The 26,106-nt window shown below is 46.2% G+C and overlaps 1 protein-coding gene across 1 annotated transcript in view; it reads right to left on the bottom strand.

Moving 5' to 3' along the window:
• The window catches only part of LOC143786269 (lanosterol synthase-like), a 31,228-nt gene extending 24,454 nt beyond the window's left edge, over positions 1-6,774 (bottom strand). The window contains exons 1-3 of the mRNA XM_077275546.1: positions 6,762-6,774; positions 6,447-6,565; positions 6,274-6,371 (exon numbers count right to left, since the gene is read on the bottom strand). Coding sequence (XP_077131661.1) covers positions 6,274-6,371; positions 6,447-6,565; positions 6,762-6,774 — 230 coding nt within the window. The remainder of the gene's footprint in view (positions 1-6,273; positions 6,372-6,446; positions 6,566-6,761) is intronic.
• Positions 6,775-26,106: the final 19,332 nt, after the last annotated feature.

The following is a 26,106-nucleotide window of genomic DNA, read 5'->3' as shown; positions in this document are numbered from 1 at the left end:
AATAGCCATGGCATCCTGGTACCGCTGCTGCATATTCCTGGGACTGCCTTCAAACGAAGATGGTAAAATGACCGTTTTTCCAATGGGGATGCCCTTCTCAATGGATTTTTTCTGGAGATGTTCCTGGAGTACACAATAATCCTCTACTTTCAAATCCTTTTGGTGTTGACGGATATAATTTAGGCGATTTGCCTCGATTTTCACATAAGCATCCACTAAGTACTGCTGAGTGAGTTTGCCACCATTCAGGAGTGGATTAAACTGATTACGGACAGACAGCACATAGCAGTAATATTGCAGTTGTGTAACTCTGCGTGGACTTTGCCCTTGTTGCTTGAGGCCATCATGCCAGCCCTGGTCTCCGTAAGGGAAAAATACAGGATAGAGTAAAGCATCTAAATTACTGTGTAGAATGCTGACCTGTTGTGTTTTTGGCGCCAAAGGATTTTTGGGGTCCGGTTGTAAATGTATTAAAATATCACGATTAAATGGTGGCTCTCCATTGTCATTTTCAAATACGACAGCAACTTCATTGACAGTTGGATTATTATATCGGCGAGGGTCTTGATTCCGATCTTGTTTAAGGGCCATGATGATATTTGGCATGAGAGTGCCATTAGCTTCAGCTTTAAGATGTTCTTCATGTTCCACATCTCGTAACATTTTGTAGGCAGCAACAAAGGGATTCACATTGTCTAACTGAAGAGCAATTATACTCATCAAAGTGGGATGACATTTTTGATTTTGTTCACAGTTTAAACGTTGTTCATTCGCGGTAGCGGTATCCAAAATATACAGTTGGGCATAAGCTGGAACTTGATCATCACTGGGATGTAGGGTTCCAGTACGATGATATATTTGTCCATGTATACGGAAACAGTAAGGGCCATGTCCAGGTGGAGGGGATATATTGGCACCCATGGAGGCGAAAGCAAATGAGCTGTTAATACTACGAATATTTTCCATGAGATTCTTACTGAACTCACTCTCCCCTGTCAGCAATTGTTTAAAGACCTCGGTATATTGGGGTATAGGTATATGCACTTTACTCTTGTGACAACACAGAGTAAAATTTTTATCTGCTGGTATCTCAGCATTAAAATGTAATGCTTGACAAAATGTTCACATAAATAGTTCATAGGACCATAGGAGTGTTCTACTATGGTACTGTCATCATTAGTAAAACCTGTAGGATGTTGAGGTACAGGTTGTGGTAACGGAGCATTGGAATGTTTCTTTAAGCCAACATATATAAAGCGTGGACCTGGTAGAGGATCTTCACTGTCCACAGATTCAATCACTGAGGAGTTGGAAGGTGTATCGTGGTCAGGGTTTATTAATATGGAGGTGCAAGCGTTTTTTTTGCGCCGTTCACGGCGTGCACCAGCTGCATTTGGTAATGGTTTGTTTCTTGCCTTAGAAGAGTCAGGTGTGAAGCATGTCTTATAAGCAGACTTAACGGTGTACAGGCGACGGCGTTTATCATTTGGAGTGTAAGTAGGACAGTGTTTGCGCTTACGTGCAGATTTACCAACGGTTAAAGGAGCTTCAGGCTGCACACATTCTATGAATGGAGACAAAGAAGCTGTATTGTGGGCAGAATCTATGACTGAGGACGTGGAAATATTATGTTTGCAACGTTGAGAGCGTGCAGCAGCAGCTTTATTACTTAATCGATTAGTTTTGTCCTCAAAAGACTCATTAGTAATGCGTTTATTGCAAGCAGCATTAGCAGTGTCCAGGCGCTTCTGTCTGTCCTCTGTAGTCTCGTTAGCACGCTGTTTGCGCTTACGTGCGGCATCGGCGGCTTTTCGCTCTGCGTCATTGGTATACTTATTATCAGACCTGATGTTACGTGCGCCATCAGCAGCTTTGGGCTCTGTGTCATTAGTATACTTAACAGTGTCCAGGCGCTTGCATCTATCCTCTGTACTCTTGTTAGCACGCTGTTTGCGCTTACGTGCAGCATCGGTGTCTTTTCGCTGTGCGTCATTGGTATACTTATTATCAGACCTGATGTTACGTGCGCCATCAGCAGCTTTGGGCTCTGTGTCATTAGTATACTTAACAGTGTCCAGGCGCTTGCATCTATCCTCTGTACTCTTGTTAGCACGCTGTTTGCGCTTACGTGCAGCATCGGAGGCTTTTCGCTCTGCGTCATTGGTATACTTATTATCAGACCTGATGTTACGTGCGCCATCAGCAGCTTTGGGCTCTGTGTCATTAGTATACTTAACAGTGTCCAGGCGCTTGCATCTCTCCTCTGTACTCTTGTTAGCACGCTGTTTGCGCTTACGTGCAGCATCGGCGGCTTTTCGCTCTGCATCATTACCATACTTTATATCACACCTGATCTTACGTGCGCCATCAGCAGCTTTGGACTCTGTGTCATTAGTATACTTAACAGTATCCAGGCGCTTGCATCTATCCTCTGTACTCTTGTTAACACGCTGTTTGCGCTTACGTGTGGCATCGGCGGCTTTTCGCTCTGCATCATTACCATACTTTATATCAGACCTGATCTTACGTGCGCCATCAGCAGCTTTACACTCTGTGTCATTAGTATACTTAACAGTATCCAGGCGCTTGCATCTATCCTCTGTACTCTTGTTAACACGCTGTTTGCGCTTACGTGTGGCATCGGCGGCTTTTCGCTCTGCATCATTACCATACTTTATATCACACCTGATCTTACGTGCGCCATCAGCAGCTTTGGGCTCTGTGTCATTAGTATACTTAACAGTATCCAGGCACTTGCATCTATCCTCTGTACTCTTGTTAACACGCTGTTTACGCTTACGTGCGGCATCGGCGGCTTTTCGCTCTGCATCATTACCATACTTTATATCAGACCTGATCTTACGTGCGCCATCAGCAGCTTTGGACTCTGTGTCATTACTATACTTAACAGTGTCCAGGCGCTTGCATCTATCCTCTGTACTCTTGTTAGCACGCTGTTTACGCTTACGTGCGGCATCGGCGTCTTTTTGCTCTGCATTATTAGTATACTTTATATCAGACCTAATCTTACGTGCGCCATCAGCAGCTTTGGGCTCTGTGTCATTAGTATCCTTACTATTAGAGCTCATGTTGGCTAAGCTAAACAGCTTTAAGCGTGGTGGTGGCAAACAACAGGTTAATAAGAGGCAGTGTCAGGTAGTAGGAAAATAGCCAGTTAATAATAGGCAATAGTTCTTTGCAGGAATACAGATATTAATAAATAGGCAGTTTATATTGCAGAGAAATTGCTGGGCAATAATGGACAATGTCCTTATGTGGCAAATAATAGAGCAATATACCCAGTGTGGCAAAGAAGAGGTTAATAAACGGCAGTCTCTCAGTATAACAGTCAGTGAATAATAGGCAGTATATGGAGAAAACACCAAATAAAAGTTCAAAATTGGTGTGAAAATGTCACTGAACCACTTCACAACTAAATATATATAGTTTTGGTAAATGGTATTATCATTTTTTTGACGAAATTCGGCAGGAGCTTGAAGAGCGACGTCACTGGGACCGCCTCCACGCAGTAGAAACTTGCTGTGAGGTAAAAATTCAAAAATCACACCAAAATGGCGGGCGGAGTGTGTCACAGTACGGCACATTTCTGATTGGTCGCTCGCGGCAGGCGGCAACCAATCAGAAAAGTGCCGCGCACCACGAAGGCATATATCTTTGTCCACCCTGAGCGGGTGTAGGACGCTGGTGACATTAGTATACTTAACAGTGTCCAGGCGCTTGCATCTATCCTCTGTACTCTTGTTAGCACGCTGTTTGCGCTTACGTGCAGCATCGGAGGCTTTTCGCTCTGCGTCATTGGTATACTTATTATCAGACCTGATGTTACGTGCGCCATCAGCAGCTTTGGGCTCTGTGTCATTAGTGTACTTAACAGTGTCCAGGCGCTTGCATCTCTCCTCTGTACTCTTGTTAGCACGCTGTTTGCGCTTACGTGCAGCATCGGCGGCTTTTCGCTCTGCATCATTACCATACTTTATATCACACCTGATCTTACGTGCGCCATCAGCAGCTTTGGACTCTGTGTCATTAGTATACTTAACAGTATCCAGGCGCTTGCATCTATCCTCTGTACTCTTGTTAACACGCTGTTTGCGCTTACGTGTGGCATCGGCGGCTTTTCGCTCTGCATCATTACCATACTTTATATCAGACCTGATCTTACTTGCGCCATCAGCAGCTTTACACTCTGTGTCATTAGTATACTTAACAGTATCCAGGCGCTTGCATCTATCCTCTGTACTCTTGTTAACACGCTGTTTGCGCTTACGTGTGGTATTATCATTTTTTTGACGAAATTCGGCAGGAGCTCGAAGAGCGACGTCACTGGGACCGCCTCCACGCAGTAGAAACTTGCTGTGAGGTAAAAATTCAAAAATCACACCAAAATGGCGGGCGGAGTGTGTCACAGTACGGCACATTTCTGATTGGTCGCTCGCGGCAGGCGGCAACCAATCAGAAAAGTGCCGCGCACCACGAAGGCATATATCTTTGTCCACCCTGAGCGGGTGTAGGACGCTGGTGACGTCACTTATCTCCGGACACTATCTCCGGACAAAGCCACGGAAGTTGGCACAAATTGCCGGAAGTAGTATTCTAGGCAATTATATATTAGATTTTAATGTTATCAGTGTTTACCTTTGAACGTTTATATTGTATTGTCCTGTCACCAGCCATGTGTACGATTATCGGCCGAAAGCCTCTCTGGAACCAATAATCACCCCATGTAAAGGTATCTTTATAAGTTAAAGATTCAGAATACTATGACTTTTATCATATCCTGAACAGTCAAGTTTTTTATGAACCGTTAAGGTTTTCTGGTTGAAGTAAAAAAAACTCTGAGTGTTTACAGTTTGAAACCATAAAATGTTGAAAAATTATGTCATTCTTGAGTATATCACTCAATGGTGCTCATAAACGTGTCAAATTTGATCTATAATATACTTTAATATACGTTACTTTAATCTTTATTTTACTTAAGAACAGGGCCCCAGACATCACACAGGGGGTCTGAAACACCGCACAGTGGTCCAAAATATCGCTGTGCTCTGCCTGGGGCCCCATGTTCTGCCTGGGGCCCCTGTGCTCTGCCTGGGGCCACTGTGCTCTGCCTGGGGCCCCATATGCTGCCTGGGGCCCCTGTGCTCTGCCTGGGGCCCCATATGCTGCCTGGGGCCCCTGTGCTCTGCCTGGGGCCCCATAGGCTGCCTGGGGCCCCTGTGCTCTACCTGGGACCACTGTGCTCTGCCTGGGGCCCCATATGCTGCCTGGGGCCACTGTGCTCTGCCTGGGGCCCCATATGCTGCCTGGGGCCCCTGTGCTCTGCCTGGGGCCCCATATGCTGCCTGGGGCCCCTGTGCTCTGCCTGGGGCCACTGTGCTCTGCCTGGGGCCACTGTGCTCTGCCTGGGGCCCCTGTGCTCTGCCTGGGGCCCCTGTGCTCTGCCTGGGGCCCCTGTGTTCTGCCTGGGGCCCCTGTGCTCTGCCTGGGGCCCCATATGCTGCCTGGGGCCCCTGTGCTCTGCCTGGGTTTAGGACACTGGTGACGTCACTTATCTCCGGACATTAGCTCCGGACATTATCTCCGGACATTAGCTCCGGACAAAGCCACGGAAGTTGGCACAAATTGCAGGAAGTAGTATTCTAGGCAATTAATCTCCGGATATTAGCTCCGGACATTAGCTCCGGACATTACCTCCGGACATTAGCTCCGAACATTATCTCCGGACATTAGCTCCGGACAAAGCCACGGAAGTTGGCACAAATTGCAGGAAGTAGTATTCTAGGCAATTATATATTAGATTTGCTGCAGCTCTCACAGCTCTGCTGTATTGCAACCCTGTCTGCCTGTGAGATGGAAGCTGAAGCTGAGAGGAACCTGCAGATGTGTCAGTTATAATCACACACGGCGCTGCAGTGAGATCAGGAGAGCAGAGAGCGGCCATTACACCTCACACTGGTAACCATTACAAGTCACACTGGTAATACCCCTATCTATTTAAAATAAGCACTGGAGGCAGATTCTCAGGGAGATCTATGTCAAGCCCATAGATCTTAACAGCTCATTTACATCTAAGAAAATTGTGGATTTCTCAGGAATAAGACATCAGATCGCAGATATCAAGGTATCATTATATTCAGTTTCCTATGACCTACATGCCCATATAATGCAGAGGCTGCTGTAATCAAAGGATCTTATTAAGAACACGAGCACTAAGACCTGTATCTCGGCCCAGGATGGGGAATCACTACTTACCAGAGGTAATCAGGGATGCGATCTACATGTTCCTGAAATGAAGGAGATTCTGGTCCATCGACAAGCCACCAGACCAGCATATTAATCACTTTAGAGATCTGTGAAACAAGAAGATGTGTTTTAAGACCAGTCATTTTTAATACAAAAAAAAGAACTGTTTCCATTACACTTACTGGACCAATGCTGATACACTTTGTAAACCGGTCATCTGCTATTACATGGTCATATAATTCATGCACCGCACGTCGGCGAAGGGCGGGAATGTGGTACGACTCGTATATATTCAGCAGGACTGTGAATAAAAGGGCAAAAATGACTGATCAAAATAAAATACTACATCTAGAGTATAGCTGAAAAATGTCTTTATTGTTGTGCGGCCACATATAAATCTGCAGAATTAAATAGGTGCAAATGCCACATTATTATTATTATTTATTTATATAGCACCATTGATTCCATGGTGCTGTACATGAGAAGGGGCTACATACAAATTACAGACATCCCTTACAGTGAGCAAATTAACAATTACAGACTGAGGCCGGCGTCACACTGGCGAGTTTTACGGACGTATGAGCGCAGAAAATACACCCGTAAAATACGCATAACACACGGCCCAATCATTCCCTATGTCCCAGCTCCTATCTGCCGTATATTACGCATCCGTATTATACGGTCTTGTACGGCCGTAGAAAATTGCAGCATGCTGCGTTTGTCACCGTATTGCGCAAAAAAATCGCCAATGAAAGTCTATGGGGGCGAGAAAAATACAGATTCCACAAGGACCAGCAGTGTGACTTGCGAGAAATACGCAGCGGTGTTAGTGAAAAGCCGGTAATTCAATTGCCGGCTTTTCATTTCTCCTTCCCAAACCCGACATGATATAAGACATGGTTTACATACAGTAAACCATCTCATATCCCCTTTTTTTTGCATATTCCACACTACTAATGTTAGTAGTGTGTATGTGCAAAATGTGGGAGCTGTAGCTGCTAAATTTAAGGGTTAAATCGCGGAAAAAATTGGCGTGGGCTCCCGCGCAATTTTCTCCGCCAGAGTAGTAAAGCCAGTGACTGAGGGCAGATATTAATAGCCAGGAGAGGGTCCATGGTTATTGGCCCCCCCGTGGCTAAAAACAACTGCCCCCAGCCACCCCAGAAAAGGCACATCTGGAAGATGCGCCTATTCTGGCACTTGGCCACTCTCTTCCCTGTTATGACCCCAATGGCGAGGGTCTCAGAGGAACGTGGAAGTCTGCAGAATACAAAAATCCAGCTCATAGGGCAGTGGTAACTGGGTTGACCATATATCTACTCCTAACGCCAACACTAGAAGTAGCCGGGGATCATTCCTACGTTGATTCTAGATGACACGCGCCAGCCGGAGAATCTAGCTACCCCTAGTAGAGGAAAACAAAGACCTTTCTTGCCTCCAGAGAAGGGGACCCCAAAGCTGGATAGAAGCCCCCCACAAATAATGACGGTGAGGTAAGAGGAAATGACAAACACAGAAATGAACCAGGTTTAGCACAGAGAGGCCCGCTTACTGATAGCAGAATAAAGAAAGGTAACTTATATGGTCAACAAAAACCCTATCAAAATCCACACTGGAAATTCAAGAACCCCCGAACCGTCTAACGGTCCGGGGGGAGAACACCAGCCCCCTAGAGCTTCCAGCAAAGGTCAGGATATAGATTTGGAACAAGCTGGACAAAAATACAAAACCAAAACAAATAGCAAAAAGCAAAAGGCAGACTTAGCTGATATAACTGGAACCAGGATCAGTAGACAAGAGCACAGCAGACTAGCTCTGATAACTACGTTGCCAGGCATTGAACTGAAGGTCCAGGGAGCTTATATAGCAACACCCCTAACTAACGACCCAGGTGCGGATAAAAGGAATGACAGAAAAACCAGAGTCAAAAAACTAGTAACCACTAGAGGGAGCAAAAAGCAAATTCACAACAGTACCCCCCCCTTAGTGAGGGGTCACCGAACCCTCACCACGACCACCAGGGCGATCAGGATGAGCGGCATGAAAGGCACGAACTAAATCGGCCGCATGAACATCAGAGGCGACCACCCAGGAATTATCCTCCTGACCATAGCCCTTCCACTTGACCAGGTACTGAAGCCTCCGCCTGGAGAGGCGAGAATCCAAGATCTTCTCCACCACGTACTCCAACTCGCCCTCAACCAACACCGGAGCAGGAGGCTCAGCAGAAGGAACTACAGGCACAATGTACCGCCGCAACAAGGACCTATGAAATACATTGTGAATAGCAAACGACACAGGAACATCCAGACGAAAAGATACAGGATTAAGGATTTCCAATATCTTGTAAGGCCCAATAAAACGAGGTTTAAATTTGGGAGAGGAGACCTTCATAGGAACAAAGCGGGAAGAAAGCCACACCAAATCCCCAACGCGTAGTCGGGGACCCACACCGCGGCGGCGGTTGGCAAAGCGCTGAGCCTTCTCCTGTGACAACTTCAAGTTGTCCACCACATGATTCCAGATCTGCTGCAACCTATCCACCACAGAATCCACCCCAGGACAGTCAGAAGGCTCCACATGACCCGAAGAAAAGCGAGGATGGAAACCAGAGTTGCAGAAAAAAGGCGAAACCAAGGTGGCGGAACTAGCCCGATTATTAAGGGCAAACTCAGCCAACGGCAAGAATGTCACCCAATCGTCCTGATCAGCAGAGACAAAACACCTCAAATAAGCCTCCAAAGTCTGATTGGTTCGCTCCGTCTGTCCATTAGTCTGAGGATGGAAAGCAGACGAAAACGACAAATCAATGCCCATCCTACTACAAAAGGATCGCCAGAACCTGGAAACGAACTGGGATCCTCTGTCTGATACAATATTCTCAGGGATGCCGTGCAAACGAACCACGTTCTGGAAAAACACAGGAACCAGATCGGAAGAGGAAGGCAGCTTAGGCAAAGGAACCAAATGGACCATCTTGGAGAAGCGATCACATATCACCCAGATAACGGACATGCCCTGAGATAGCGGAAGATCAGAAATGAAATCCATGGAGATATGTGTCCAAGGTCTCTTCGGGACAGGCAAGGGCAAGAGCAAACCGCTGGCACGAGAACAGCAAGGCTTAGCTCGAGCACAAGTCCCACAGGACTGCACAAATGACCGCACATCCCTTGACAAGGAAGGCCACCAAAAGGACCTGGCCACCAGATCTCTGGTGCCAAAAATTCCCGGGTGACCTGCCAACACCGAGGAATGAACCTCGGAAATGACTCTGCTGGTCCACTTATCCGGGACAAACAGTCTGTCAGGTGGACAAGACTCAGGCCTATCAGCCTGAAATCTCTGCAACACACGTCGCAGATCCGGAGAAATAGCTGACAAGATAACTCCATCTTTAAGAATACCAACAGGATCAGCGACTCCAGGAGCATCAGGCACAAAGCTCCTAGAAAGAGCATCGGCCTTCACATTCTTTGAACCTGGTAAATACGAGACAACAAAATCAAAGCGGGAGAAAAACAATGACCAGCGGGCCTGTCTCGGATTAAGGCGTTTAGCAGACTCGAGATACATCAGATTTTTGTGATCAGTCAAGACCACCACACGATGCTTAGCACCCTCGAGCCAATGACGCCACTCCTCAAATGCCCATTTCATGGCCAACAACTCCCGATTGCCCACATCATAATTTCGCTCGGCAGGCGAAAACTTCCTAGAGAAAAAGGCACAAGGTTTCATAACAGAGCAACCAGGGCCTCTCTGCGACAAAACGGCCCCTGCCCCAATCTCCGAAGCATCCACCTCAACCTGAAAGGGAAGTGAGACGTCAGGCTGGCACAAAACAGGCGCCGAAGTAAACCGGCGTTTCAACTCCTGGAAAGCCTCCACGGCAGCAGGAGCCCAGTTAGCTACATCGGAGCCCTTCTTGGTCATATCCGTCAAAGGTTTCACAATGCTAGAAAAATTAGCGATAAAACGACGGTAGAAGTTAGCGAAGCCCAAGAACTTCTGAAGACTCTTAACTGACGAGGGCTGAGTCCAATCAAGAATAGCTCGGACCTTGACTGGGTCCATCTCCACCGCAGAAGGGGAAAAAATGAACCCCAAAAAGGGAACCTTCTGTACACCAAAGAGACACTTTGAGCCCTTGACAAACAAAGAATTTTCACGCAAAATTTTAAAGACCAACCTGACCTGCTCCACATGCGAATCCCAATTATCAGAAAAAACCAAAATATCATCCAGATAAACAATCAAAAATTTATCCAGATACTTCCGGAAAATGTCATGCATAAAGGACTGAAAAACTGAAGGCGCATTGGAGAGCCCAAAAGGCATCACCAAGTACTCAAAATGACCTTCGGGCGTATTGAATGCGGTTTTCCATTCATCACCTTGCTTAATGCGCACAAGGTTGTACGCACCACGAAGGTCTATCTTGGTGAACCACTTGGCACCCTTAATCCGGGCAAACAAGTCAGACAACAGCGGTAAAGGATACTGAAATTTGACAGTGATCTTATTCAAAAGCCGATAATCAATACAAGGTCTCAAAGATCCGTCCTTTTTTGCCACAAAAAAGAATCCCGCACCAAGAGGGGAAGAAGACGGACGAATATGTCCTTTTTCCAGAGACTCCTTGATATATGAACGCATAGCGGTATGTTCAGGTACCGACAGATTAAACAGTCTTCCTTTAGGAAATTTACTGCCTGGGATCAAATCTATAGCACAGTCACAGTCCCTATGAGGAGGCAGTGCACTGGACTCAGACTCACTGAAGACATCCTGATAATCAGACAAATACTCCGGAACTTCCGAAGGCTTAGAAGAAGCAATAGACACAGGCAGGGAATCCTCATGAATACCACGACAGCCCCAACTTGAGACTGACATAGCCTTCCAGTCCAGGACTGGATTATGGGTCTGTAACCATGGCAGCCCTAAAACAACCAAATCATGCATTTTATGTAAAACCAGGAAACGTATCACCTCGCGGTGTTCAGGAGTCATGCACATGGTAACCTGAGTCCAATACTGCGGTTTATTTGCTGCCAATGGTGTAGCATCAATACCCCTAAGAGGAATAGGATTTTCTAATGGTTCAAGAGTAAATCCACAGCGCTTAGCAAATGAGAGATCCATGAGACTCAGGGCAGCACCTGAATCTACAAACGCCATGACAGGATAAGATGACAGTGAGCAAATCAAAGTTACAGACAGAATAAATTTAGGTTGCAAATTACCAACGGTGACAGGACTAACAACCTTAGCTATACGTTTAGAGCATGCTGAGATAACATGTGTAGAATCACCACAGTAGTAGCACAAGCCATTCCGGCGTCTATGAATTTTCCGCTCATTTCTAGTCAGGATTCTATCACATTGCATTAAATCAGGTGTCTGTTCAGACAACACCATGAGGGAATTTGCGGTTTTGCGCTCCCGCAACCGCCGGTCAATTTGAATAGCCAGTGCCATAGTATCATTCAGACCTGTGGGAATGGGAAAACCCACCATAACATTCTTAATGGCTTCAGAAAGGCCATTTCTAAAATTAGCGGCCAGTGCACACTCGTTCCAATGTGTCAGCACGGACCATTTCCGAAATTTTTGGCAATACACTTCAGCCTCGTCCTGCCCCTGAGACATAGCCAGCAAGGCCTTTTCAGCCTGAATCTCAAGATTGGGTTCCTCATAAAGTAAACCGAGCGCCAGAAAAAACGCATCAAGATCAGCCAATGCCGGATCTCCTGGCGCCAGCGAAAAAGCCCAATCCTGAGGGTCGCCCCGTAAGAACGAAATAACAATTTTTACTTGCTGAGCAGAATCTCCAGATGAACAGGGTCTCAGGGACAAAAACAATTTACAATTATTCACGAAATTCCTAAACTTAAACCTGTCTCCGGAAAACAGTTCAGGAATCGGTATTTTAGGTTCTGACCTAGGATTTCTGATAACATAGTCTTGTATGCCCTGCACACGAGTAGCCAGCTGGTCCACACTTGTAATCAAGGTCTGGACATTCATGTCTGCAGCAAGCATAGCCACTCTGAGGTAAAGGGGAAGGAGAAAGAAAAAAAAAAAACTCAGAATCTTCTTTCTTATAATCCCTCTTCTGCAATGCATTAAACATTTAATACTGGCCTGGCAAACTGTTATGACCCCAATGGCGAGGGTCTCAGAGGAACGTGGAAGTCTGCAGAATACAAAAATCCAGCTCATAGGGCAGTGGTAACTGGGTTGACCATATATCTACTCCTAACGCCAACACTAGAAGTAGCCGGGGATCATTCCTACGTTGATTCTAGATGACACGCGCCAGCCGGAGAATCTAGCTACCCCTAGTAGAGGAAAACAAAGACCTTTCTTGCCTCCAGAGAAGGGGACCCCAAAGCTGGATAGAAGCCCCCCACAAATAATGACGGTGAGGTAAGAGGAAATGACAAACACAGAAATGAACCAGGTTTAGCACAGAGAGGCCCGCTTACTGATAGCAGAATAAAGAAAGGTAACTTATATGGTCAACAAAAACCCTATCAAAATCCACACTGGAAATTCAAGAACCCCCGAACCGTCTAACGGTCCGGGGGGAGAACACCAGCCCCCTAGAGCTTCCAGCAAAGGTCAGGATATAGATTTGGAACAAGCTGGACAAAAATACAAAACCAAAACAAATAGCAAAAAGCAAAAGGCAGACTTAGCTGATATAACTGGAACCAGGATCAGTAGACAAGAGCACAGCAGACTAGCTCTGATAACTACGTTGCCAGGCATTGAACTGAAGGTCCAGGGAGCTTATATAGCAACACCCCTAACTAACGACCCAGGTGCGGATAAAAGGAATGACAGAAAAACCAGAGTCAAAAAACTAGTAACCACTAGAGGGAGCAAAAAGCAAATTCACAACACTTCCCACTCCCTGTAGCGGTGGGATATGGGGTAATGAAGGGTTAATGCCACCTTGCTATTGTAAGGTGACATTAAGCCAGATTAATAATGGAGAGGCGTCAATTATGACACCTATCCATTATTAATCCAATTGTCTGAAAGGGTTAAAAAACACACACACACACACACATGATTAAAAGTATTTTAATGAAATAAACACAGCGGTTGTTTTAATATTTTATTGTTCTCTCAATCCATCATAAGACCCTCGCTTGGCAAAATAATAAACGCACAAGATACATACCCTCCGATGAACCGTCACGTCCAACGAGGTAATCCATCTGAAGGGGTTAATTATTTTACAGCCATGAGCTGCGCTAAAGCACTAGCTCGTGGTTGTAATCCCCGGGGAATGAAGGAAATCTGAGTGATCTGTACTTACATTGAGTTGCGGTGAGGCGCCCTCTGGTGGATGAACTCATATGAACTCGAGCGTGGGAACTTTACCAAGGCTGCAGTTCATGAGAAAATCCACCAGAGGGCGCCTCACCGCAACTCAATGTAAGTACAGATCACTCAGATTTCCTTCATTCCCCAGGGATTACAACCACGAGCTAGTGCTTTAGCGCAGCTCATGGCTGTAAAATAATTAACCCCTTCAGATGGATTACCTCGTTGGACGTGACGGTTCATCGGAGGGTATGTATCTTGTGCGTTTATTATTTTGCCAAGCGAGGGTCTTATGATGGATTGAGAGAACAATAAAATATTAAAACAACCTGTGTGTTTATTTCATTAAAATACTTTTTAATCATGTGTGTGTGTTTTTTAACCCTTTCAGACAATTGGATTAATAATGGATAGGTGTCATAATTGACGCCTCTCCATTATTAATCTGGCTTAATGTCACCTTACAATAGCAAGGTGGCATTAACCCTTCATTACCCCATATCCCACCGCTACACGGGAGTGGGAAGAGAGAGGCCAAGTGCCAGAATAGGCGCATCTTCCAGATGTGCATTTTCTGGGGTGGCTGGGGGCAGATGTTTGTAGCCACGGGGGGCCAATAACCATGGACCCTCTCCTGGCTATTAATATCTGCCGTCAGTCACTGGCTTTACCACTCTGGCGGAGAAAATTGCGCGGGAGCCCACGCCAATTTTTTCCGCCATTTAACCCTTTATTTTAGCAGCTACAGCACCCACATTTTGCACATACACACTACTAACATTAGTAGTGTGGAATATGCAAAAAAAAAGGGGATATGAGATGGTTTACTGTATGTAATCATGTCTCATATCCTGTCGGGTTTGTGCAGGAGAAATGAAAAGCTGGTAATTGAATTACCGGCTTTTCTATAGAACACCGCTGCGTATTTCTCGCAGTGCACACGCATGGTGCGTGTGTAATCCGATTTATTCTCGCCCCCATAGACTTTCATTGGTGAGTCTCGGCCGAGATACGCTGACAATCGCAGCATGCTGCAATTTCACTCTGATCCTGAATACGGTGGAGAAAATATCGGATGATGGGAGCTGCACCATAGGTTAACATTGGGCCGAGTGCTATGCGATTTTTTATCGCATAGCACTCGTCCGTATTACGGTCTAGTGTGACCCCAGCCTTTCTAGCAGATCTGTGCGGGTGTGGCCGCTCACACCCTCGCCTATCACCAGCACGTGGTCTCTGAACGAGCGCAAGTACTGGCAGCCTGAATGGCATTGCACTGTGCGGCAAGTGCACCATTGATTCCTATGGGAGCCGTGGCCATCTTGCTTTTGTCGCTTTCATAGGATTGAACTTGCCGCACATGGCCAGTGCTTGCTGCTCACGCTGCCAATACTTGGGCCAGAGCCCCCGTGCTGACGATCGTTGTGGGTATGAATGGGCAGACCCACAGAAATCTGTTAGTTAACCCCTATCTTACAAAGTAATCCTTTAATGACCAAGGCAAATTTTGGAAATCTGGTGTGTGTCGCTGAAAGGGAACCTGTCACCTGAATTTGGCGGGACCAGTTTTGGGTCATATGGGCGGGGTTTTGGGGTGTTTGATTCACCCTTTCCTTACCCGCTGGCTGCATGCTGGCCGCAATATTGGATTGAAGTTCATTCTCTGTCCTCCGGAGTAGACACCTGCGCAAGGCAAAAACCCCGCCCATATGACTCAAAACTGGTCCCGCCAAATTCAGGTGACAGGTTCCCTTTAAACATACAATAACTCCGTAAAGAATTTGCACATTCAAGTAATTCTGACATTGTTTTTGTCACATATTGTACTTTATTCAGGTGGTAGAATTACATTTATACGATTTGTAGATTAGGGAGAAAGCGCAGATTAAGTGCAGTTTTTTTAACAGGGAGCTGCTCACCTGATGGTGTAAAGCAAAAGCATGTGCGTATCAGCTACTGCAGATCCACGGGCCACCCACGCGACCTTCTCAGAGACGTTGAACAGGATGATTCGTGGATTAAGTTTGTGCTGCCACAATAATTCAGAATTGAATGTAATGAAAACTCTGGTGGTTTATTCAACACGTTTCAAGGTCTAGCTGACCTCTTCATCAGGAAAATACCACAAAGACATGTCTAGGATTGAGTACCCTACAACTACAATTGTTGGGCAGGGTTCAAGCATTTAGCAGCCTCCGAGCGTTGATTGGTGGCACAGTTCACGGATCAACACTCGTGCTCGCTTTTTTTTCCTCAGCCCCCTTTGCGCCAACTCCGTACGCACATCCCGGAGCCGCCAAACTTTAATAGGTAATGCAGTTCATTTATTAGAGCTTGTGCCAGCTGTTTTCCATTTTTCTTTTTCAACCCCCCCTTGCGCCACCCCCGTGCGCACATCCATCAGCTGAAAAATTTTGAAGTGGTTTTTTTTCTTTTATCTTTTTTCTTATCATAGTATTTTTCACCCATTACTATCCCCACCACACATACACATCGTTACAAATAAAGTACACCCAAGCACCATATTCACACAAAAAAATGTCCCGTTCGTCTCAACAGCGCTATTCATTAGAGGAGGCATATGCTTTCCTTGCCTCCGACACTGATAGTGAGGGAGAGGATCCCACATTTCTTTACTTTTCCCATTCTTCGTCCTCCTCTTCCTCCTCCTCATCTTCCTCCTCGGGTCCTGCGGAACCGCCACGCAGACGTTCCAGGACAGAAGATAAGGCAGCGCCCACCATTCCAGATGAGTAACTAGCACACCCCATTGCTGACCCTGTGTTGACCTTCGCCCCCCCCCGAAAATAATGATCCACTGATCCCTGATTTTGTGGCAGAATCAGGAATCAAGTTTGACACCACCGGCCTCACAGAAATTGACTTTTTTAAAGTCTTTTTCTCTGAGGATTTTGTTAACCTCATGGTGGAGCAAACTAATTTGCACGCTCGTCAAGTTTTGGACCAAAACCCCAGTTCATCATATTCTAACTGGTCTCCTGTAGACGCAGTTAAAATGATAAAGTTTTGGGGCCTGGTCCTCCACATGGGGATCCTCAAGAAGGCAGAAATTTCGGCAATATAGGAGTGTTGATATTTTATATAACGCTCCAGTGTTCCGAATGGTCATGGCCCGGATGCGTTTTAAGGCCATCCACAAATTCCTGCATTATACTGCTAATGCACAGTGTCCCCACGAGATGACCCCAACTTTGACTATCTGTTCAAAGTTCTGCCTGTCATCGAACACTTCAACAAAAAGTTTGCTGAAGTGTATGTGCCCCAAAGGCACATCTGCGTGGATGAGCAAGAGGGCCAGGTACGGAATCAAACTCTACAAACTGTGTGAGAGTACCTCAGGGTACACCCACAGCTTTAGAGTTTATGAAGTAAAGGACACCAGGATTGAACCCCCTGAGTGTCCTCCTGTCCTGGGAGTGAGTGTGAAAATTGTGTGTGATTTTGTGCACCCACTGCTGGATAAAGGTTATCACCTCTACACTGTTATCTTTTATACCAGCGTCCCACTTTACAAATCCCTCTCTGCGCGAGGTAACGCAAAAATCTTTCCGGAAAAATCAGAGAGGCCTCGCGAAAACGCTACTTGGGCAGATGCTCAGAAGGGGTGATGGCAGAGCCCAATGTAGCGACCGCCTGCTGTGGTGGTCAAGTACAAGGACAGGAGGGATGTCCTTCTCTTGACCACCATACACAGTGATGGCAGCGCCCTCAGCACTGTACGAGGTACTGTAAAGATTATAAGGGATAACTCAGGATACTCTTTGCGTGGAACAAGACAACTACAGGACACAGTTTTATAAGTGGTAAAGTCTATATTATCACACGGTGATTAAAACCTATGTGGAGAGAAACTCAAGTCCACAACACTTGGTGTAAATATTAAACGCAGCTTAACAGTCTATAGGAAACTTCAGAGGAAAATGCAATCACGCAGAAAGTCTATGAAGCACAATTACTCTTGAGGATACTTGACACGAATAAGTCCTTGGTAGTCCAAACACAGATAGATATGCTTATAAGGCAGGTCAAATAATATCTTAGCACAACCAGGGAGGCCTGGGTAAAGGTCTCAGGTTTAAGCAGAGCAGCAACAGCTTACATGTCCAGCAAATGCAGATGGAAACAAACACAAGCAGCCAGATGGAGGATTACTGGAAACCGATGGATGCAGCAGAAACTCAGAGCTGAGTAGCAGGATCACCACACAGGCTCACAGGAGCAGGTGTATAGCCAGGTAGTCGCCAGGGTCAGGAGGTGGATGCAAGGCAGAATACTCTAGCACAAACTAAAGGCTGGGGTGGAGTTATATAGCAGGAAGACACAGTGCACGAGACCAAAGACGCCATCTTGGAAAAGGGCAGTAATGCACAAAAAGTAATCAAAATGTTCAGAGTCCTGACAGGTACCTCTACACAGGTCTGCAGACCGGACTGTGTACTGGGGTACCATAAAAACATGGGGGGGTGTTGATCTCTCTGATTAACTCCTCCAACCGTACAGTGCTTTGAGAAAGGCCAAGGTGTGGTACAAAAACCTGGCCGTGCATATCGTACAAATGGCAATGCTCAACGCTTTCCTGCTGTCATGATGTTCATGCCACACCGATACGTTGTACCTTCAGTTCAAGGACATAGTGGTTAAGGCCCGATTTTTGGCGCTCCGGAAGGAGCTGGCCACTTCCGAAACTGAAGGTCCTCGTATCGTACCAGGCCAGCATTTCCCAGAGGAGGTCACACAAACTTGAAAGAAACGGTAAGTCGCAAAAAGGTGCCAAGTGTGTTACAAAAGGGGAATACGCAAGGACACTATTTATCAATGCGACACCTGACCCGAAAAACCTGGCCTGTGTATGAAGGATTGCTTTAAATTGTACCACACCTCAATGCACTAATTTACTTTACAGGAACACGTAGATTAGTTCAAGAAAGGGGGCACATCTAGATAAGTTCCTTAGGGGGTCCAGTTTACAAAATGGGGTCACTTGTGGGGGGTGTCCACTGTTTAGGCACATCATGGACTCTCCAAACGCGACATGACGCCCGCAGACCATTCCAAAAGTCTGCATTCCAAAACTACTTCCCTTCCGTGCTCTGACATGCGCACATGCAGCGCCCCAGAGTCCTGGTCGTTGCAGTACTGATGCTCCGCCCCTAAGGGGGGCTATGGTACGTCTGATGGCACTGAAGGAGTTCACCTGACCAGGTATCACAGACACCAATACACTTCACAGTCTGGCCTCCAGGGGGAGCTAAGGGTGCTATGTATTAGGCCACTCCTCACAGTCTGGTAAAACTGGGGGTTGGATAGGAAGTTAGAGAGAAGCTGACTGGGAATCGAACAGGCAACATCCTGTGGCAGAGGGTGTTGCGGGGAGAGACTCGGTGGGGTCCCTGTCAGGGGTGGGATCCTGACAGAGGCCTAGCGAACAGAGAGAACGTTACGGGACTGCGCCTGCCCTAGATAGCGGCGGTGCCCTAAGAAAGGACAAGAAGCAAGGTATATTGTGCTGAGTGAGAAACGAGATCAACGCAACAAGGAGAAATACCAGTAGGAGTCGTGCTGTAAGACGAGGCAACATCCTACTGAGGCGCGTAGCCGGTGGCCGGAACGCCGAGGAAGTACTAGGCTCCAAGCAATACTTCAAACCTACGGCAGGACAGTCAGCTATAGGCGGGCTGTCTCACACAAATCACCTACGAAGACATAGGGGGCAACAACAGGAGAAGGGCGACACTAGGGTCCAGGAAGAGCTCCGAGCCTACCCGTCATACGGGTGCGTCCTAGCCATATCATCTGGGGGACGAAGAAGAACATCAGAATCGAGTTGTGAGGGAACACGAGAAACAGACACAACAGTTGTGGGGACTATCCCGTAAGCACAGCAGGGGAGGACCACAACACACAAGCGCTAGAAGGTAGGCACAGATTTCCACCTGCAAAGGGAACTCTGGAGGTGCCATCGGACCGGCCGGACTTGCGCAGCCTGGTTAACCGTATTCCGGACTGAGGATCCTGAAGCCTTCAGTAAAGAGGTAAAGAGACTGCAACCTGGTGTCCTCGTTATTTACTGTGACCAGCACTGCATCGCACTACCACCACCATCCACACTTATTATTGGGCACCCCTCAGCAGGGTCACGGACCGGGTCTAGCCACCGTGACAATCCCAGAGCAGAGACTCAGAGGCCCGGTACCGGGTACCCCTCGGCCCTGCGGCAGTGGGGGCGCTGCACACATACAGTAGTTTTATCGCACATATGGGGTATCAGTGTACTCAGGAGAAATTGGACAACAACGTTTGATGTGCACTTTTTGCTGTTAGCCTTGGGAAAATAAAAAAAAAATTGTTGCTAAAATCTCATTTTGGCGGCCAGCTCAAGACTGTGCAGCTCGTGCTGCTGCACAATTTATGGGAGTGTCGAGGGTGTGGCCACCCCTCTCCCATTGGTGGGAGCTGGGTAGCAAGCGTTTTTACACCGCTAGGCCATGCCCCCTCAAAGCCGCAGGCTTCTTTCTCTGCCGTGTGAAGCTCCCAGTACCGGTGGATGCCGGGCGCATCGTGGGCTCTGCTCTGGAGCTATTCCAGGTGCAGGCAGAGCGGACTTGGAGCAGGTACAAGACTCAGGCGGCGGCCTTTTTCTCCCCTATGCAAGCAGCAGCAGCTGCTGCTCCCAGGGGATGACCTACCCCCACACTCACTGCTCACGAGTAGCTGCGGGGACTTTACATGTTTAAAAATCGGTGCAACTAGCGACAATTTTACAGCATATTGAAATCAAATGACTCGCAGCAAGGAGCCGATCATCGCTCCTGCTGCCGAGTCGTCTGCCCGTTTACACATTCAGTCATCGCTCTGAGCAGCGATCATAAAAGCGATGATTGAATGTCAAAAGTCCCCCTTATAGAAGCTGAATACTGACTACTTTACATTATATCAAAGTGTGTTATCTTCTGTGTTGTCCCAGGAAAAGATATAACATTTATAAAGATGTGAGGGGTGTACTCAGTTTTGTGAAATACTGCATATAGTTAGTATAGATTAGTTCTCGTATGCAACATAGGAGGGAGATGAACACCGCAGCAAGTAACTGTCAGGCCGCTGTCACTTGGTCATGTGATACCCGTTGCAGAACGTAACCTTTTTTCTCCCTTCTGCAATACCACCTTGCAGGATATTCTACCAAGCAGCTATGATTATCACGTAGAATCCTTCAAGGAAGGTGAGAATGAAGGCTGGTTCCATGCAAAGGTTAGAACAAAGATTTTTGCCAAAGAAGAAGCTGAAGAATGGCTGCAGAGATTTCAGCAGTCATCACATAGTGATCTACATGTATCAAAGACTTTCAAAGAAAACACAGATAAAGTTGTTTTTAGGGTTTGTTTCATTAATTATACTGAACATGTAATAATTTTTAATAATTCTTGAGATAATGGAAATGTATTTGTCTTTTACAGAAGGAATTCCGCTGCCACAACAATACAAAATCAAACTTCCAAAGTTCAACAATAAAACAATTTCATAAAAAACACACAAATTGTGGAGCAACGTTGTCAATCACAGTGAGAAATATGGCTATGAAAAGCCAAGTAAAATCAGTTTTCGCCTGAAAAACGAAACCTATTATCATTAGATTTCATTAACATTTGTGTTGCATTACAGGACTAAGGATAAGCTGCTTTCCACACATCCATGTGTCATCTCCATCAATCATGAACATAACCATGCTATATTTGCAGCTGATGCTCTACGCTTCAGGCGACCAAGTTCAGAAGTTGAAGAGGCGTTTAGAATCCTTTTGCTAAGGGACATTCACCATCTTCAGCTCTATAAAGTTATAAATTTGATTTGCAAGAGCAGTTTGGAGAACAGGCTTTTCTGGTACTTTCAGATAGGTCCAAATGCCCAGATATACAATGGTGTTACTGCAGCGCCCCAGAGTCCTGGTCGTTGCAGTACTGTGGCTCCGCCACTAAGGGGAGCTATGGTACGTCCGATGGCACTGAAGGAGTTCCTCTGATCAGGTATCACAGACACCAATATATTTCACCGCCGGGCCTCCAGGGGGAGCAAAAGGTTCTATTCACTAGGCCACTCCTCACAGATACAGGTAAAACTGGGGGTCAGGCAGGAAGTTAGAGAGAGAGCTGACTGGGTTGGAACCGAGCAACACCTTGTGGCAGAAGGTGTTGCGGGAGAAGATTTGGTAGGGTCTCTGTCAGGTTTGGGACCCTGATGGAGACCTGGCTACAGGAAAGAATGTAACGGGACCGTGCCTGCACAGAGAAGCGGCGGTGCCCTAAGGAAGGAACAGAAGAGAGATAGATTGTGCTGAGTGAGAAACGAGATCAACGCAAAAGGAGAATACCAGTAGGGGTGATGCTGTGAGAAGGGGGCAACATTCTACTGAGGCGCACTACCGGTGGCCGGAACGCTGAGGGAGTATTTCAATAGACAGCTTCAAGCAATACTCTAAACAGTGGCAGGACAGTCAGTCTAAGGCGGGCTGTCTCACCTAAATCACCTATGATGTCTTGGGGGGCAACTTGTGGAGAGGGGCGACTCTAGGGTCCCGGAAGAGCTCCGAGCCTACCCGTCAAACGGGTGCCGTCCTAACTGTAACAACAGGGAGGGACGGAGGATTAGCAGAAGATCAGTTAATCGAGTTGTTGTGAGGGAACTTAAGAAACAGACACAACAGTTGTGGGGACTTTCCGTAAGCACAGCAGGGAAGGACCGCAACACTTAGCGCTAGAAGGAAGGCACAGATTTCCACCTGTAAGGAGAACTCTGGAGGTGCCATTGGACCGGCCGGACTTGCGCAGCCTGGTGATCTGGACTCTGGACTGAGGACCCGGAGATCTTCAGTAAAGAGGTAAAGAGACTGCAACTTGGTGTCCTCATTATTGACTGCGACTTGCATCCCACAACTGCACCATCATCACCACTTATTACAACGGACGTCCCCCACTGACAGACAGGGCCACGGACCGGGTCTAGCCACCGTGACAACCCCAGGACTGAGACCCAGAGGCCCGTCTCCGGGTACCCCTCGGCCCTGCGGCGGTGTGGGGGCGCTCCATTACCACATATATTACATATTATTATATTTTTCAAAGAAAGTATGGACCACCAGATGGACTGGAAATGATCTCTAGCCTGAAGATATTTATTGACACATATAATAAGTCATGTGGGTCCGTCTGTGCAAAGATGGAATTGGAGGAAGACAAGGACCTGATAATAGCCATATGTTCACCATTAATGCAACGTGTACATAAGTACTTGCAGACATCATGTGAAATTGCATTTATGGATTCATCAGGATCAATGGACAGACATAACAGCCGAATATTTCTCCTCCTTGCTCCTAGTGTCGCAGGGGCATTGCCGCTGGCAATACTGGTAATGTATTCTGAAGCACAAGTTATTATCACCCGTGCGCTAAAGCTATTGCAGTCTATTTTACCTGAGGATGCATTTTATGGTCGCGGTATTGAGCATGGTCCGGGTATAATTATCACAGATGATAGCCACAGTGAAAGAAATAGCTTGAAGGACAGATTTTCAGACTCACGGTTACTGCTATGCAAATTCCATGTACTCCAGGCCTTTTGGAGATACATATGGGATTCTAACAATCATGTACAGAAAGTAGACAGGCAAGAAATATATACCTTGTTCAAGAAACTGGTAAATGAACAAAGTCAACTACAGTTTGAAAGTCTTTTCACAGAGGTTATGTCAAGTCCTATATTGCAAAAATATCCGAATATGCACAAATATTTAGCAAAAATGAGAGACAGAGCAGGGGAATGGGCAATGTGCCACAGAGCGACACTGCTAACAAGGGGTCACGACACTAACAACTACAGTGAAGCCAACATAAGGGTGCTGAAAGAGAAAGTCCTGATGCGTGTTAAAGCTTTCAATATTGTACAGTTATTTGATTTTCTGACCACACGATTCATGACATATTTTGAACAGAGGATCATGAGTGTTCTCAGTAACAGAACTGTAAATGTGAGTCGCTCACGTTATTTCATTCCAGAAATACAAACTGACAATTTAATTGTAACACATATTTCTGATGACACATATAATGTGAAAAATTCAACATCTGGCCATGAATATGCTGTAAACATGTTGACAGGCACATGTTTCTGTCCGATAGGATCCAATGGGGCTCCCTGCAAACATCAATTTGCTGCAGCAACTAAATTCAATATTTCTACTTCCCAGTTTATCCCAGTTACAGATGCACGTGCTAAGCTTACACTGCATAAGATCTTGGCGGACTCCATAGATGTTCCAGAAGGCTGGTATGATAACTTGCACGGAAGCAGAGGAGTTCCAGAAGGCTGGCATCATAAACTGCAAGGAACTACTTCTACAGTAGCGCTATCACAAGAAGATGACCACACTGTCATGGTAGATGAATTATGCCTCAATGAAGAAGATTCTTGTGCAGAGAAAACTGTGTCAAGGACTGGGACAGATCAGAATAATGAACACAGCAGGCACCTGAAGGTCATGTTCCAGGTTTTAGAAGAAAAATTGTCTGAAAGAGAAGATATTTTTGGGCCTGGCGTGGATGCATTATATAAGAATTTTTTGTCAGTGGAGAAGCGAGATGCCTCTCTGGTTTCTGCCCTCCACACTTTTGGAAAATCAAATGGTCCTCCTGCTCTTCGGACTTCAAGGAGAATTCCTGTGCAACCCACAGCAGTGGCAAGGAGGAATACATACTTAGGTGGTCGTCATGTGCAGCAAAACGGTCGTCCTGCAAAAAGGACATTAGTTGCAGAACATGGGTACTGCATCTCAAAAAAATCTGAACCAGATTGGGTAATGCCTGTTGGTAAATTGCAGCATGTAGCCCCACGCAGTCTCTCTCACTGTCAAAATGATTGGCAAAAAGCATCAGAAGAGTTAGGCTAAGAAATTTCTTTAAAGAGTAACTGTCATTATTTTTTTTATTTCCAACCTAGCAAGTATAATGTTCCTGGACACTGGCTAGGACAGTGTTAAATAACTTCTCTGGCTTCCTCTCCCAGTAATCACCCTCCAACTACAAAGGACACATCTCCAGCTATACTGTGTTACATTAGTCTTCAGTGTGAAGACAAATACTGTATGACTCTGCAGTGTGGGGAAAGATGTTGACTTCTCCTGTCCTCCAAGGGTGAGGGGCATGTGACCTCACAGAGTCTCTTCACTCAGAGACACTGAACTTAGTAGAGTTAGGAGAGCTAGTCAGTTGCAGTCAAAGAGAAGAACTCAACTAAAATACTACTTCAGAGGGAGATTGCAGATGAGGAAGCCAGATAAGGTATTTAACAGTGGTGCAAAGACATGGCGTGAGCACTACTGAAGAAGGTGCACGGGTAGGTTAGGTTCCCACACCATGTGTATGCCTAAAGAGAACTCAGCACTCAACTTAGGATTATGTGATGAACTTCTGTTTATTCGTAGTACCAAAAATAAATGTTTCGGTCCTGAAGACCTTCATCAGTTACGTACTAACGTAAGAAAAGATGGTGGGTGATGAACTGTGGTGAGTCCAAATGAGGTCTTTTCTCTGTATTTAGAGTAGTAACCCCTTCTGGTCGGATCCGGGAACATCCGCGCTGGTTGAAGAGAAGCCGAGGATGACGCGGTGTCCACGTCGTCACTCTCACTGACAAGCGTTGGACACCACGTCATCCTCGTCTTCCCTTCAACCATCACGGATCTTCCCGGATCCGACCAGAAGGGGTCTCTACTCTAAATACATGAGAATGAAAAAGTTGACGTGTGCACAGCCATAAAGAGGTGCCAGAGTAGGTTCCCACACCGTAGTATATAGCAAAAACTTGGCACTGAACTTAACATAAGACAGGTGATTTAATGATGTCCACAAAATAACAGAAACATTTCGGTCCTACATCCGGACCTTCATCAGTTACTACCCGGTATGAACTAATTTAAGAAACATTTAATTCCACAGGGGTTACGTATCCAAATGTTCCCTTCCTTTCCCGTGACTGATATTTTTTCCTCCAAGTGGCAGGAGGTTTGTACTAAAGCTTCATTTCAATTTATGGAACTGCTCATTGATCTCAATAAATCGGTCTCTCTGTTGGAAACCGAAAGTGATTGTCTTTACCTTTATTTTAAGAAGTTGGCTACTACAGAAGGTCTTACAGCCTTTAACAACATGATGGATAAAAATTCTGCAGAGTGGGAGACACAGATTAAAATCATTCACGCTAAAAAAAAATTCCGTGACAGCACTGACTTCCAACGAAAACCAATCTATAGGTGGAGACGGTCATTTAACACAAATAGGAATCACAGATCCCCTTCGGTTTCTTCAGTTTCCTCTTCTGGGGAAGCATCAGACACTTCCCTACGATCTATGCAAACTCATTTTGGTAACTGGAATGAGCAAGTGGGACCAAAAGCCGTCTAATAATAAACGTACAGAAAATGGATACC

The sequence above is a fragment of the Ranitomeya variabilis genome, chromosome 7, assembly GCF_051348905.1.
Source record: "Ranitomeya variabilis isolate aRanVar5 chromosome 7, aRanVar5.hap1, whole genome shotgun sequence".
NCBI classification, from domain to species: Eukaryota; Metazoa; Chordata; class Amphibia; order Anura; family Dendrobatidae; genus Ranitomeya; species Ranitomeya variabilis.
Note: the sequence above shows the minus strand (reverse complement) of the source record. Positions and strands in the feature narration are given on the sequence as shown.